This window comes from Choristoneura fumiferana, chromosome 25, assembly GCF_025370935.1.
Source record: "Choristoneura fumiferana chromosome 25, NRCan_CFum_1, whole genome shotgun sequence".
In the NCBI taxonomy this organism is placed as follows: Eukaryota; Metazoa; Arthropoda; class Insecta; order Lepidoptera; family Tortricidae; genus Choristoneura; species Choristoneura fumiferana.
The window spans coordinates 1,774,104-1,789,044 of NC_133496.1; the positions used below are offsets into that span (position 1 = coordinate 1,774,104).

Genomic DNA, 14,941 nt, shown 5'->3' on the forward strand with positions numbered 1-14,941 from the left:
ATTAATTGCCTATTTTCTCACAAATGTATTAAAAAACGTATGTATGTATGTATGTATGTAAACTCTTTATTGCACTTAAAATAAAAATACAAATACACAGAGAGGAGAACAAAGGCGAGCTTATCCCTAAAAAAGGAGCTCTTCCAGCTAACCTAGTTAGGAAAAAACATTTGGTTATATAGAGGATAAGCAGACAGTGAAAACCTCGTATGATATGATACACGGTTGGCAAGGTTGCGGCTCGGGTTTATCACTCGTCAACTCATTTGTAAAACCTTACTTACCAACCTCATATCACAAATAACTTTTTTCATAGGTTACCTGTTATCCCAGTAAGCCACAACCACATCGGCCCCCAGCATGGCAGCGCGCCCTTCTGCTCCGGAGATCCCAAACGCCATGTACTGCTCCCGCCTCAACCGGGCAGACAGCGTTATCTGTACTTGATCCCCCTGGAAATGTTGGGACGATTAGGATCTTGCAAAAAAGATCGTTCAGTGGTCGGCAAGTGATGTTAGGCTGCTTTTATTAATTTCTTCAATAATGCCTTTGGAAAAACTAACTGGTATTTTCTAGCTTCACGTTAAATTTATTAAGAAATAAAAGGTATACTTTGTTCTTGTTCAAATTACGATCTATTTTAGCAAGACTGAGTAGCAAACAAACAAAATTACTTGTATAGTTTTACTTCGTAAACCTTTTCTCGCCTCTGTGGTACTTATACCACCTTTATTTAAAGGTCATAATTATATTTTTTTTTTGTGGGTAACATTTTAGACTCGTCTAAACAAAATAACGTGGGGTATTTTATTTAGTATATATAGTTAGAGGTGCCAGCATACTAGTATGAGCAACTTTAGGAGTGATCTTGAAGTGATTGATATAATTGACCATATAAACGGATTTATTGCTAAAAAAACCAACGCATTTACAAACAATTTTTTTACCTTAAGATTTCACTGCAGACCAATCGCTTGGATGTGGAAAGATATCATCTAATTATTTTCAATGGCAAAATTCAAAATAAAATATTAAGCTTTTAAACAGACGTCTTTGCATGCATGAAAAATATTGCAAAGAGTTTTATATTACATGCATTAAAAATTAAAACTAGAAATTGTTCTTGAAAATGATTTTTTTTTAATTACCTGCAATTCCCATCGAACTTGTAACCTTTTGTCTAGAATTTCTTTGCAATTATTACTTGCGCTTGCAGGCGTCTGAGATGTTGTCGAACTTGTCTGTAATATTAAATTTACAATTAAAAAATACCTAACTCTAAAATATAGGTACAATAAAAATTAAAATTAGTTTACTTCTCCGTTTCGAATAATCCTTTACGCTAAGAATGAATACAAATATAAACAGATAATATTCCAAGAAAAAATAAAGAATAATACTTACAGGGTTATACCACCAAGCAGGCTGTTAAAACAAATAAATCCAATCCCATTATGGTAGGCAAAAAGAAACAAAGCATTTTCGTTAATAAGAGAAAACATTTATTGGGTTAAGACACTGGCAACATTAGTAGCTTTGGTAGAATTCAGTCTTGTAAGTTGGTACAATTTTCGCAAAGATAAAAAATACACATGGGCCGGCTGCGCTACGACCAACTCACTATCACTTACTTATATCACTGGTGAAAGTATCACACTTTAATATTAAAGGTCATTGTGTATTAATGTTGTAACCATGTATTTTTTATCTTCTCGCACTCAAAGAAGGCGACTGTTGTTTTGAAAATATGTAAATAATATATATAAAAAAAATATATATCAATAAATTAAATATGAAGTAAGTACGTGCCTATTATTTCGGATAAGTATCTTTCATTGGTTTTATTGTAAGACTAGCCGAATTGTGTAAACTATAAGTACTACACCCTGAATATTGTAAGTAATTAACCTTGAACTAATTATTCATAAAAATTACAAACGATCTTAGACTACTTAAATTATATTATTTTGTCTGTGGCAAACACAGAGTAGGTAGGTACATTGAATTTATAGCTGGCTAAGAAGTGGCTAAGGCACAGAATAACTAATAGTCATACCTATAGTAGTAAGCTAAGCTAAGGCCAGCATTTCATTTGTGTTACTAACTATTAAGGGGTAGATAAGTATTCATGTACCTACTTACTACTAAAGCACAACAGGAATAACGTGGTTGGCTGGATTTTATTCTAGATTTTTTAGTTTCCTTCCTGATATTTAATTAAAACCAATGAAACCAATCCGAATACTGTGCTGGTTGTACATAAGGTTGTTTTTTAATAATTAATTTCTGTGGTTTCACAGTAGTTGTTCGACGGTTGGGAGTCTTTTTCCTTTTTCCCTGAAAAGTTTATTGAAAATAGGTAAATAATTAGTCCATGCTGCGCTGAAAATAATTAGTAAGAAAAATAGAAGGTTGTCCGAGCTGCTTGTTAAAAAAAACATAAATGAAAGCCGAAAATGCACGCTTATATCAATTAAATGAAAATCTATTTATTTCATTTTTCTTAAACACATATGTTGTTAGTTTGACTTGTAAGTGTTAGTTATAGGTTCAATAAATAAATAAATAGGGAGTTCACCACAGAATGACACTACTGAGGGCATGTACTGTTCTAGTTTTCCACAATGTGTCATGTAGACACAGTCCAGCCTGCCCGCGATCATTGACGTGTTCAATAATCAATCATAATCATAATCTGCCCCATCTTTGCCCCATCCCTTATTTAAAGTGATCTTAGTCTGCCCCATCCCCTTGTTACCTTATTATTACGATCCTTACAAATTTAATTCGATCTATATTGATCTTTTTTAACCCCCGACGCAAAAAGAGGGGTGTTATAAGTTTGACCGCTGTGTGTCTGTCTGTGGCACCGTAGCTCTTAAACGGGTGGACCGATTTGAATGCGATTTTTTTATTTGAAAGCAGGTTTTCTAGCGATGGTTCTTAAACATATTATTATTATTATTCTTAAGAAGCCTATAGAGGTGTCCCACTGCTGGGCAAAGGTCTCCCCCATGTTCTTAGAATGTTTCATCAAAATCGGTTCAACCGTTTTTGAGATATTAAACTTTGAAGTGACAAAGTCGGGGGTTTTCCAACTTTTTGTTGGTTAGGTTAGTTGTATAACCTATCCCGTTACTTATTATAGTGATCTAAGTCTGCCCCAGGCATCCCCTTATTATCTTATTATTAAGGGTCCTTACGGATATACTTCGACCTAACCCACAGCCCACAGGTATCATTTGTGTATAACTCACCCCCTTACAGTGATCTTCGTCTGACCCATCCCCTTTTTTTCGTCGGTATCTTCATTTCTGCAGGTCGTGGTCATGTTTTTCTATCTTCGGCAGCCATTAGTGCCTTTGTAACAGCCAGGCCCGTGAGATACTTCACTAGGACCACGTGGTATTTTCCCGTCGACCTTGCCTACCACATCAGGGTTTCCCATCCCCTTATTACCCTATTATTAGGGGTATTTACGGATACACTTCACCCATTGGGATCTTTTGTGTACAAGTCATCCCCTTACTTACAGTGACCTTACTCTGCCCCATCCCTTTACTCACAGTGGTCTTAGTCTGCCCCAGCGCCGGTGTTATGTCCAAGTCATCCCCTTACTTACAGTGACCTTACTCTGCCCCATCCCTTTACTCACAGTGATCTTACTCTGCCCCATCCCTTTACTCACAGTGGTCTTAGTCTGCCCCAGCGCCGGTGTTATGTCCAAGTCATCCCCTTACTTACAGTGACCTTACTCTGCCCCATCCCTTTACTCACAGTGATCTTACTCTGCCCCATCCCTTTACTCACAGTGATCTTAGTCTGCCCCAGCGCCGGTGGTATGTCGAAGTCATCCCCTTACTTACAGTGACCTTACTCTGCCCCATCCCTTTACTCACAGTGATCTTAGTCTGCCCCAGCGCCGGTGGTACGTCCAAATCCTTAGGGATGTAGACGTGGCCGAAGTTGTGCCGGTACTCCACACACCAGACCGCGAGCCAGTCGACGTCATAAGCTGTCAGCTTGCCTGGCAGCTGGATCTCAATGTCCTCCCCTTGGTAGCCTCGGAGGGGGTTCAAGGAGCCGCTCTCGCTTGGCACCTGGAATGGTTGGAGGTTATGTGTTAATGTTACTGAGTGTTGAGGATCTTACGGGTCGATCAGCTTCGGAATTCTTGCGCTCCTTTCTCCTTTCTTTCTAGCCTGCCTATAGTGAGGTCTAGGGTGCAACTCGGGCAGAATGATTCTTTTTATTTAAATATAAATAATTAATTTATTGTGTCTTCGTTACGATAGGTTTACAAAAGTGAAAAATTAGTGAGAATGACTCGATACAGTTTAAAAGTGGAGCTTATAAAGCACCAGGGGGGGAGAGGGGCAGCAGGGCCGCGGCGTGCGCGGCGCTTGCTGCTTTATCGACTTGCGTTCCTTGTTACGTCCGTTGATAGTACATTGCGTACTCTGCTAGATGGCGCTGCGATGCGATGCGATGCGTTAACATACCGCCGGCCTTGGAAGACTCGACTTCCAACGACCTCACACGTTGCTGGGCACGTCTACGCTGTCAGATGATTGCACTGGCAGCGGGCAGATCTTCGAAAACGTCATCTGGATTGTTCCCGTTGCCGTTCGTATTTCAGCTGCACGCGATACGCCGTCCTTTCCTGAATATGTCCGCACGATTCGACCGAGACGCCATTTCAAGGGTGGCAAATTGTCTTCCATTATTAAAACGAGCATATTTTCTTGTAGGCTCGATGTGTTCGCCTTCCACTTAGTACGTGTCTGCATTTCCGAAACATATTTCTTTGACCAGCGCCTCCAGAAGTGCTGCCGCATCTGCTCGTCTCTGTCATAGCGCAGCAGGCGATGGGGAACAGCCTCCGTCAGGTCTTCACAGGCGGGCGCGGTCAGAGGCCTTCCTATGAGGAAATGAGCAGGAGTGAGGGGAGTCAGGTCATAAGGATCATAAGGATCGGTAGAAAGGGGCGACATGGGACGGCTAGTAAGTACAGCTTCGATAGAAGTTAAAACAGTTGTGAATTCTTCGAACGTCAATCGAGCGTTGCCTATAATTCTACGGAAATGATGTTTACAATTGCGTATCCCTGATTACCACAGACCACCAGTGAGGACTATAGGGTAAAATGAGCCTAAATTTAATACTGACGATGAAAATTATTTCTGTGCTCCTACTAGATTTTTACCATTATCAGAATGAATTTCTGATGGTTTACCACGACGTGCAATAAATCGTTTTAATGCTAAAATGTAATCATGTGTTGAAAGACTACAAACTAATTCCAAATGCACGGCGCGCGTCACGAAACAAACAAACAAACAAACAAATGTAACCTTTCACCAATGCACTACCACGTCCTTTACGGTTTAAAATCCATACAGAGCCGGCATAATCGACACCGCAATACATAAACGGATAACCTGGATGCAATCGTTCAGCGGGCAAGTTACCCATAATCGGAGCTAAAGTGTTACCTTTCATACGTGTACAAGTAACGCACTGCCTCACTATTTTCCTAGCAAGATTTCTACCGCCTATTGGCCACCAACACTCGCGCACTGTACTTAATAATAACTGCGGGCCGGCATGTAGTAGCCGCTTATGTTTGTCTCTAAACAATAACAAAGTGAAACGATGTTTGCTGCACAATAATACTGGATATTTTTTACTGTAACTAAATTCACTCGCATTGGACAATCTACCATCGACTCTAATCACTTTATTTTCGTCCATAAATACGTGAAGTCCCGAAATATTACAGTTCCGCTTAACGGGGATAGGTAAATTATTGTCTAACGCGGAATATAAGTGCGAAAACATTTGTTTTTGTGCAATGGTAATAAGCGTGCACTTGGATGCGCGGAGCTCGTCAACTGAGAGAGAACCGGTTTGGCGGGGCTGTTTACGCTGCGCTCGGGCATTTGTTATGAATCTAAGTAAATAGGCATAAATTCTTTTTAATTTGTTAAAACTCGAATATCTATTGAAAATATTGAAATCAAATAGGGCGTTATCTACGTTGGTTAATGCGGCGGTTTGAGACTTAAGTTCTGGTAGCTCGCGCTCCACGGAAATGCAACCGTTTTTAACTAAATTTTCATATTTATTTTGTAGGAATAACGGTCCGTACCACCACAAATGACTTTTACTTAGCGCGTTCAATTCCAGACCTCTAGATACAAAATCTGCCGGGTTTTCTTTACCGTTCACATGGTACCAAACTGAGTCACCGGTTAGCTCATTGATTTCTGTAACTCTGTTTTGCACAAACTGTTTAAGGAGGTGCGGAGACATTCGTAACCAACCGATAACTATTGTGGAATCCGTCCAAAAATAAACACGATCAAATTTTAACCTGAGGGATTGTATAATTTTGTTATAAAGTCTCGCACCAGTTAATGCACCACAGAGCTCCAGTCTAGGAATGCTAACGGCTTTTAATGGAGCTACCTTACTTTTAGCGCAGAGTAATTTCACCGATACTAACGAATTTTCATCATAAGTACGGACATAGGCGCATGTACCAAACGCGACTTGGGATGCGTCCGTAAATATGTGAAGTTCCGTATGTTGTGTGTGTTCACTTCGTGCAAAACGCGGAACTCGTATATTTTGTAAACAATCTAATGTCTGAATAAAATTATTCCAAGTACTAATTACGTCTTTAGGTACGGGGTCGTCCCAACCGATTTTACATAGCCACAATTTTTGAATCATCATTTTTGAAATAATAACTGCTGGTGCTAATAAACCGAGTGGATCATAAATTTGAGATATAACCGATAACATTACCCGTTTTGTTAAGTTAGACGTTTTGGCGATTTCTGTTGTGAAGCGTAGGTAACTCATCACTGTTACACAACCAACCTAACCCGAGAGTTTTATTTTGTTTATGTTCACCTAAACATAATTCTTTGGAATCGATCGATGTCACGTCGTAATTAAACGTCCATTTTCTGAGTGGAAAACAACCGGAATGTAGAACTTGAGAGATCTTCTCGCAAGTATTAAACAGCACTTCGGCGTTATCTGCACCGGTAATTAGATCATCGACATAGAAATCTTCGGTTATTATTTTTGAGACCTCAGGATCATCACAGCATCGTGCTAGCTCTCTAAGGCAACGCATGCTGAGATAAGGCGCCGAAGAAGTGCCATAAGTCACGGTGTTGAGCTGGTAAGTATCTAATTTGTGTGAGGGATGATCTCGCCAAAGAATCAGCTGTAGGTTTCGCTGGTCCGACTGTACAAGTATTTGTCTGAACATTTTCTCAACGTCTGCACATGCTACGTACTTATACTGTCGGAACCGCAATAAAATCGAAAAAATATCATTTTGAAGTATAGGACCCGTATACTGAATGTCATTAAGTGACTTATTAGTACTCGTTTTCACACTACCGTTAAATACAACGCGTAGGCGCGTCGTTGTACTTTCGCGGAGTACGCCGTGGTGCGTGAATACAAAATAAGGCGCATCAAAAGTTTCAATACGAGTCATGTGACCTAACTCGATATATTCGTGTAAAAATTCACTGTATAATTTTTTATACAGCGGTAAACGTTCGAATTTACGTTCTAAATTTTTAAATCGCGTTTCAGCTATTTTGTACGAGTCTCCGAGTGAAGTCGCTGGTTCTCGGAGAGGTAGTCGTACACAGAATCTACCGTCTTTATCGCGTACAGTCGTCGTACGAAAAATCTCTTCGCATTTAAGCTCATCTGTTGTGAGCGGTTTAATAATTATTTTAGGTACCTCTTCTAGTTCCCAAAATTTTCTCATACGCATATCTAACGAATCTGAATCTAACGTTTGATTGAAGTTACATTGAACCTCATTTTTCATATGAATTTCTCCAATGCTACCTGATATTAACCAACCTAATTTAGAGTTTAGTAAATAAGGTCCGCATGTCAATCGAATTCTTTCTCCATCTAGCAATTCCCAGAATTTATCCGCGCCTATCAAAACGTCTATGTCTGACGGTACGTTAAACGTAGGGTCTGCAAGAGATACCATTATGTTACTCGGCAAGCATAAGGTATTTAAATCTACGTGCTCCGTAGGCAACATAGATGTGATACAAGGCAAAATAAAACACCTAAGTTGTGTCTTGTAATCGCATGACCTTGATCGTAAATTAATATCGCATAAATGACTGGAGTTAGTAACCGTTTTTCCTACTCCAGATATTCGAATAGTGGACTGTATTAAAGAAAGATTTAATCGCTTACATAATTTGTCAGTAATAAAACAATGCTGGCTACCGCTGTCAAGAAGCGCACGGGCGCGATGATACTCGTTATTAGCATCAGCAATTTCTATTACCGCGGTGGACAATAAAACCGGTTGCAAACCACTCGTCTTGATTTGCACACTATTATCGCCCGTAATTTCTGTCGCATTAAGATCGCATTTGGTATGGAACGTGGCAGACGTAGTCGGATGGTTGTCGCTAACCGTCAGTTGATGCGAATGTTCGGCGGACTGTGTAACTAAAATGTTATCTAAGTGCAACAAACCATTGTGTCTTTGCTGACACTGCCTGCAAGAACCGAATGTGCAGTCCGAAATAGAATGACCTGATCGTAAGCAGTTGGAACACAATTTCTTATTTTCTACAAATTTTATTCTATCTCGGACAGGTAGGTTTAAAAAACGAACGCAAGTATAAAGTGCGTGTTTCTCGTCACACATTGCACAAAAACGTATTTGTTTCTCTAATCGCTTATTATTCTGTGCGGTTACATAGCTATGAACATATTGTGATTTATTATGATTCTTATTTAAATTGTTGTTGAATGATTTGCCTTCGTGAACGTGAGTAAATTTAAACGTTTGATTAGACCGTTTGGAACTAACGTTAATCATTTCTAAAGTGTCGGCTCTGTTCTTTAAAAATAAAAGCAAATCATCCAACTTCAACGATGAGTCACCGCGCTTTTCATCAGAATTGATAGACCCTTTATGATTCTCCCATTCTTTTTCAGTGGATGAATCTAATTTAGTAACTATTAAATAAATAATGAGGGTATCCCACGAGTGGGTTGGTTCCCCAATCGTTTTTAAAGCTCGTAAATTTCTATTAACGGTGTCTATCAATTTTCTAATCTGCGCAGGCGATTCCTGTTGAATAGTTTGCAGCGTAAACAGTGATTTCACGTGATTATGAATTAGTAGACGATTATTATGGAATCTATTCACTAATAAGTCCCATGCGTGAGTGTAGTTGGCTGCGGTAAATTCTAAAGCACTAATAACCTGTAGGGCAGTATCACTTAACGACGATCTTAGGTAATGGAATTTTTGGATCGCGTCAAGGTCATCGCGTTTATGTATCATGGTGATATACGAATTTTTAAACTCTAACCACTGATCATAAGAGCCGTTAAAGGACGGTAGTTTGATATCCGGTAATTTAATCGAAACTGACCTGTGCGCAGTGCATTGGGAATTAATTTCGCTACTCTTCGCAACCAATCTACATTTAGCCGTTGCTAAAATACTAAAATAAAGTTCTTCAAATTGTTCGCGATATTCTAACTGACTTGATAATTCTTTTTCGTCTATTTTAGCCTCAATCTCGCACTGAACGGTATTAAAAGCTCTCAATAAATCTTCTAATTCTTGAACTCTTAATTTTAATTCAGCCATTTCAGTATCGCTTAATGCGTTTATTGGAAGTTTACTGAAATATTTTTGGAATAAAGTTATGCGTAGTTTAGTTGCACCTCTTTGCCTTTTGAGGGCAGACAATCGATCCAAACTACGTTCGCGTTTATTGGGAGATTTTGGCAATTCTAATTTATGGTTATCACTCGCGGAAGCCTGTCTAAACTCATCGTCACTCATACTGGGGTCTGTAGAAATAAGGAACACTTACTTGAATAAATACGTGACCCACAGAGGTCGCGATAAAAGCGCGGTAGCGGACGGTAGGCAAAGCTCGATCGACGCACCGCACAAGCTGCTTACTAAAAATGAGAAATCACAACTCTGTATTAATTATTGTACTTTAGGATGGGATAAGGATGGATTCGGAAGGTCTGACCGTTTCTCGCTGAAGTCTTCTCTTCTGCGACGGAGTCCAGTTGTGATCCGGGTCGAAGGCCAAAATGTTGAGGATCTTACGGGTTGATCAGCTTCGGAATTCTTGCGCTCCTTTCTCCTTTCTTTCTAGCCTGCCTATAGTGAGGTCTAGGGTGCAACTCGGGCAGAATGATTCTTTTTATTTAAATATAAATAATTAATTTATTGTGTCTTCGTTACGATAGGTTTTACAAAAGTGAAAAAATTAGTGAGAATGACTCGATACAGTTTAAGAGTGGAGCTTATAAAGCACCAGGGGGGGGAGAGGGGCAGCAGGGCCGCGGCGTGCGCGGCGCTTGCTGCTTTATCGACTTGCGTTCCTTGTTACGTCCGTTGATAGTACATTGTGTACTCTGCTAGATGGCGCTGCGATGCGATGCGTTAACACTGAGACAGGTAAGCCTAAGCGATGGTATTTGTTGAAATCACGTAGAAATGCTGTGAGCTGAAGAGTGATTTGTTTTCTGCACAGAGCCTAATTTAACCACAAAGTCTGTCCCCTCCCCTCAGTCCAGTGGGATCTTTCAATGGAACTAAATGGCCCTAGGTATTGTGTATTTAGATCCATCAATGGAGTTGAGCGAACTTTGTGTACCTACACTAAAATCCAGAATTTATTAAAGTGGATTTTTTGTACATTTGGATCCATCAGTAGACTTTGAGAAACTTTAATGTTTACTCAGATGCATCAATGAAGTTTTAGTCGATATGATGATTTACTGTCATTGAGTACACACCTACATATTTGTGTTTAACCTTATCAACTACTAATACTGAACCTTGAGCAGAGTTTAGACTTGCAAGAAAAATCCAACGAGTTTGTAGTGGTCAATCGAGCGCCGCAATGTAATGCAACTTGCACTATTTTTCTTGCAAGTCTAAACTCGGCTTTAGAAGTTACCTTACCTTAGTACCAAAAGGGTTGGGTTCACTGCCGTTGCCGACCCAGAAGTAGGCGTCCGGACCTGCCCCGTCATAGTGTAGGTTGGGGATGTAAAACGTCTTAGCATCCAGCACACTGATGTTGCCAGATCTCAGCCCGTGGGCGAGCCGCTTGAACTCTGGCAAGACTCGCGGCCGCGGCGGATCTAGGCCTGGCGGGATGAATACATCGCCGAAGTTTACCTAGAAATTAAAAAACAACATCAGTATAAAAAGAACCTCATTCGTTCAAATCTAGAATGAATGAATAGGCTGTTAATGAATAGTGAGTTACAGTTTTGGCCTCATCTGCACTTCCCATCTGGTTATGTATCTGGTTATGTATCTATATTCTATTCCGCGTCATTTGTACCGAGTCAATAAAAATAAATAAATAAAAAGACTAAAAAGAAGAAACAAATCAAGTGGGCTAGAACTGTTTTAAGTAGCTAACTTAAAGTTCAACAGTCTAGTCGGCACCCATTAGTTAAGAATTTTTGAGCGTCATGATTTGGCAGTCGGTTTTTTTTCACACTTTTTTAATAGTTCTGTGAAAATGGTAGATTAAAACTATTATAACCTATATTATTTAGAATGGGCTAGTTATTGGCTTTCATTTGGTACCCTATTCGATAGATTGTCATCATCATCATCATCATCAGCCCGAAGACGTCCACTGCTGGACAAAGGCCTCCCCCTTAGAACGCCACAATGAACGACAACTTGCCACTTGCATCCACCGATAGATTGTAATAAAAATCATTTTTTGAAAACTTACAATTTGGCGCCATAAATCCGCCATTTTGATTTTTCAAGAATTGCATGTACCTACTGTCTTTTGCGTCATCAAGACGAATCCAATGACGTATCATTTATCAAAATCGGTTGAGCCGTTGAGTAGTTACGAGAGGACATAGGAATAGACATACATACATAGGAACATATGCGTCAAACACATAACCCTCCTTCTTCGCAGTCGGATAAAAATAGTACGCAAAGAACAAACAAAACATCAATTCATTACATAATATTTAAAATTCCTCCTCTTAATTTGATCTCATTAATAATTTTTCTCCAGCATTTCATTATCATCGTTGAAGACAATTGAATGAGTTCATTACACAGATAAGGTACTTAACGAATGAATGAACGAAACATGGCTTCGTCTTTTGGCGGCAAATCTCACGCACGCGCGCCGCCATTTTGTAACTAATCGATATTTTGATACGATTCGACAAAAATTAGGAAAGAAAATGATTGACTCCGATTAAAATGCATTTTTTTAGGGTTCCGTGTAGCCAAATGGCAAAAAACGGAACCCTTATGGATTCGTCTGTCTGTCCGTCCGTATGTCACAGCCACTTTTTTCCGAAACTATACTAAGCCCTATACTGTTCAGACTTCGTAACTAGATGTATTCTGTGAACCGCATTAAGATTTTCACAAAAAAATATTAAAAAAAAACAATAAATTTTGGGGGTTCCCCAATTCCCCATGCTTAGAACTGAAAATCAAATTATTATTTTTTCATCAAACCCATACGTGTGGGGTATCTATGGATAGGTCTTCAAAAATGATATTGAGGTTTCTGATATCTTTTTTTTTTCTGAACTGAATAGTTTGCGCGAGAAACACTTCCAAAGTGGTAAAATGTGTGCCCCACCTCTGTAACTTCCAAAATAAGAGAATGTTAAAACTAAAAAACATATATGCAAACTTCCACCGAAAATTGGTTTGAATGAAAATGTAGTAAGTAAATAGTTTTTTTAGTACGTCATAAATCGTAAAGTAAAGGAAACTTTTATATTAATGTTAGGTACTTGCTGCTACGGAACCCTTCATGGGCGAGTCCGACTCGCACTTGGCCGCTTTTTATAATTGAAATATGACACAACCATATAAAAAAAACTACACTGGAATATTTGCTTCATAATGTACTTTTCCAGTCGTGCAACGTACCTTATTCTAAAGCTCCTAGTATTTGTGTGCTGTGTACCTAGTCACCGGAAATAAAATAATAATACCCTAACACGAGACAACTGATACCAATTTACCTAATCCCAAACTAAGCAAAACTTGTAGTACGGGTAGCATACCTGAGCATTTCTAAAAAAGTTTGTACATTTGATTTGCGACTCCGATTTGGGAAAAATTTGCAGGTAGATAGAGTACTGAGGTACTGAGTTTAAATAACATACATAGTCTCCCGAAATGTCCCAATTAATTTGTATGGAAAGTTCCTTTTTTGTTGCCGCAAATCAATAGAATTTTGGTAACAAAAAAGGAAATTTCCATACAAATTAATTGGGATATTTCGGGAGACTATGTTATTTAAACTCATGGTATTGTTCACTCATCTACCTGCAAATTTTTACCCAAATCGGAGTCGCAAATCAAATGTACAAACTTTTTTAAAAATGCTCACCTACAACGGATAAAAATGCGCATTAAACATCTAAAACTCGAGAACAAGATTCGATTTGTAGCATTCGAAGATGGCGGATGTAGACAATATGTAATTTTGCTATTTCTGTTTCTTTGGCTATTTGACAGTGTTTTATGCGGCGATTAACCTTAACAGTGAACAGTGATCCCAAAATCCTATATTGCTCTCGTGTCTAACATTTTTTACGCGGAAGTGGTCTCCACGTGGTTTCTGGAATTTTATTATCAACTTGCAAAAACTACAATCACCGTACAACGTGCCTTTCAAAGAGAGTAATTGACACTGGCGAAATTGTCCTATTAATTAGGACAGAAAAGCCATATTTTAAAAGAGAAGAACTCGAGAACAATCATTCTTATCTTTTATACATATATTGAGCTCTAACCGAAGCTAGGACACACTTCGAGAGGTTCCCGATCACTTGAGTATTAAGGATAGATACGTACAGTGAACCTCCGGCACCAAACGCTCAGCCATTTGATGTCGCGCAGACGCTTGCCGCCGGGGAGTCGCAGCATAATGTCGGAGTTGCTGTGAGCTGTCAGGATCGGAGGGTCTCTGGAACAGGAGAGGTTACCAGTTAGAGAGAGGTTACTAACTAGTTCTAGTGGTGTTAGTCAGTTGGTGGTGTTGGCTTTGCTGAAGGAGTTTTTTCGGGTTGAGTCGCTGGAGGGGCCAAAGACGATGTCCTTGCCTGTGTTTACTTTTTAGGGTTCCGGAGCCAAAATGGCAAAAACGGAACCCTTATAGTTTCGCCATGTCTGTCTGTCTGTCTGTCCGTCCGTCCGCGGCTTTGCTCAGGGAATATCAATGCTATAAAGCTGTTATTTTGCACGGATATATATGTAAACTATGCCGACAAAATGGTCAACAAAAATTTGAAAAAAAAAATTTTTTTTTAGTTTACCTCCCATAGACGTAAAGTGGGGGTAATTTTTTTTCTCACCCAACCCTATAGTGTGGGGTATCGTTGGATAGGTCTTTTGATAAAACAAACCTAACCTAACCTATAGAGTTCTATAGGATAACCATTTAAAAAATTATGAAAAATGTAGGGATTCAGCGGGAAAAAAATATGACTAACAATAATTATGACAAACATTACAATTATGATTATGATTTTGATGATTTTATGCCCTTAAGTTTACTACCGGGTGGAGATGGTTGGAAGTAGTTTATATACTGAGACGCGAGGTGGCATATTTCTTTTAAGAGAATACCTTAGGAGTATAGACTGTATGTCCCCCTAAAAATAAAAAGAATTAAAATATTCTAATTCAGCCAAAATATTTATGTAATTTACTTTGAGCTAAGGATATCGTCCCGTTGTTTCGGTACAAAAAAGAGCTTCAAACAAAGGAATTTTTCACATTTTTTTAACAAACAATGTTAGAAATAATTAACTGCCAACAATTACTCTAAAATGAGATGCAAAAATAAACAAAAAAAACTCATCCTCAGCG

General features: G+C 39.0%; 1 protein-coding gene across 4 annotated transcripts in view; it reads right to left on the reverse strand.

Annotated features, from left to right (window-relative positions):
• LOC141442470 (protein Skeletor, isoforms B/C) overlaps nucleotides 1-14,941 on the reverse strand; it is a 58,053-nt gene that overhangs the window by 11,439 nt on the left and 31,673 nt on the right. For 2 of the 4 annotated variants that reach the window (XM_074107482.1, XM_074107480.1), the window contains exons 4-9: nucleotides 13,925-14,036; nucleotides 11,018-11,236; nucleotides 3,900-4,100; nucleotides 1,405-1,425; nucleotides 1,149-1,241; nucleotides 322-452 (exon numbers count right to left, since the gene is read on the reverse strand). In XM_074107482.1, coding sequence (XP_073963583.1) covers nucleotides 322-452; nucleotides 1,149-1,241; nucleotides 1,405-1,425; nucleotides 3,900-4,100; nucleotides 11,018-11,236; nucleotides 13,925-14,036 — 777 coding nt within the window. The remainder of the gene's footprint in view (nucleotides 1-321; nucleotides 453-1,148; nucleotides 1,242-1,404; nucleotides 1,426-3,899; nucleotides 4,101-11,017; nucleotides 11,237-13,924; nucleotides 14,037-14,941) is intronic. The other 2 variants (XM_074107483.1, XM_074107481.1) reach the window with 1 other exon arrangement.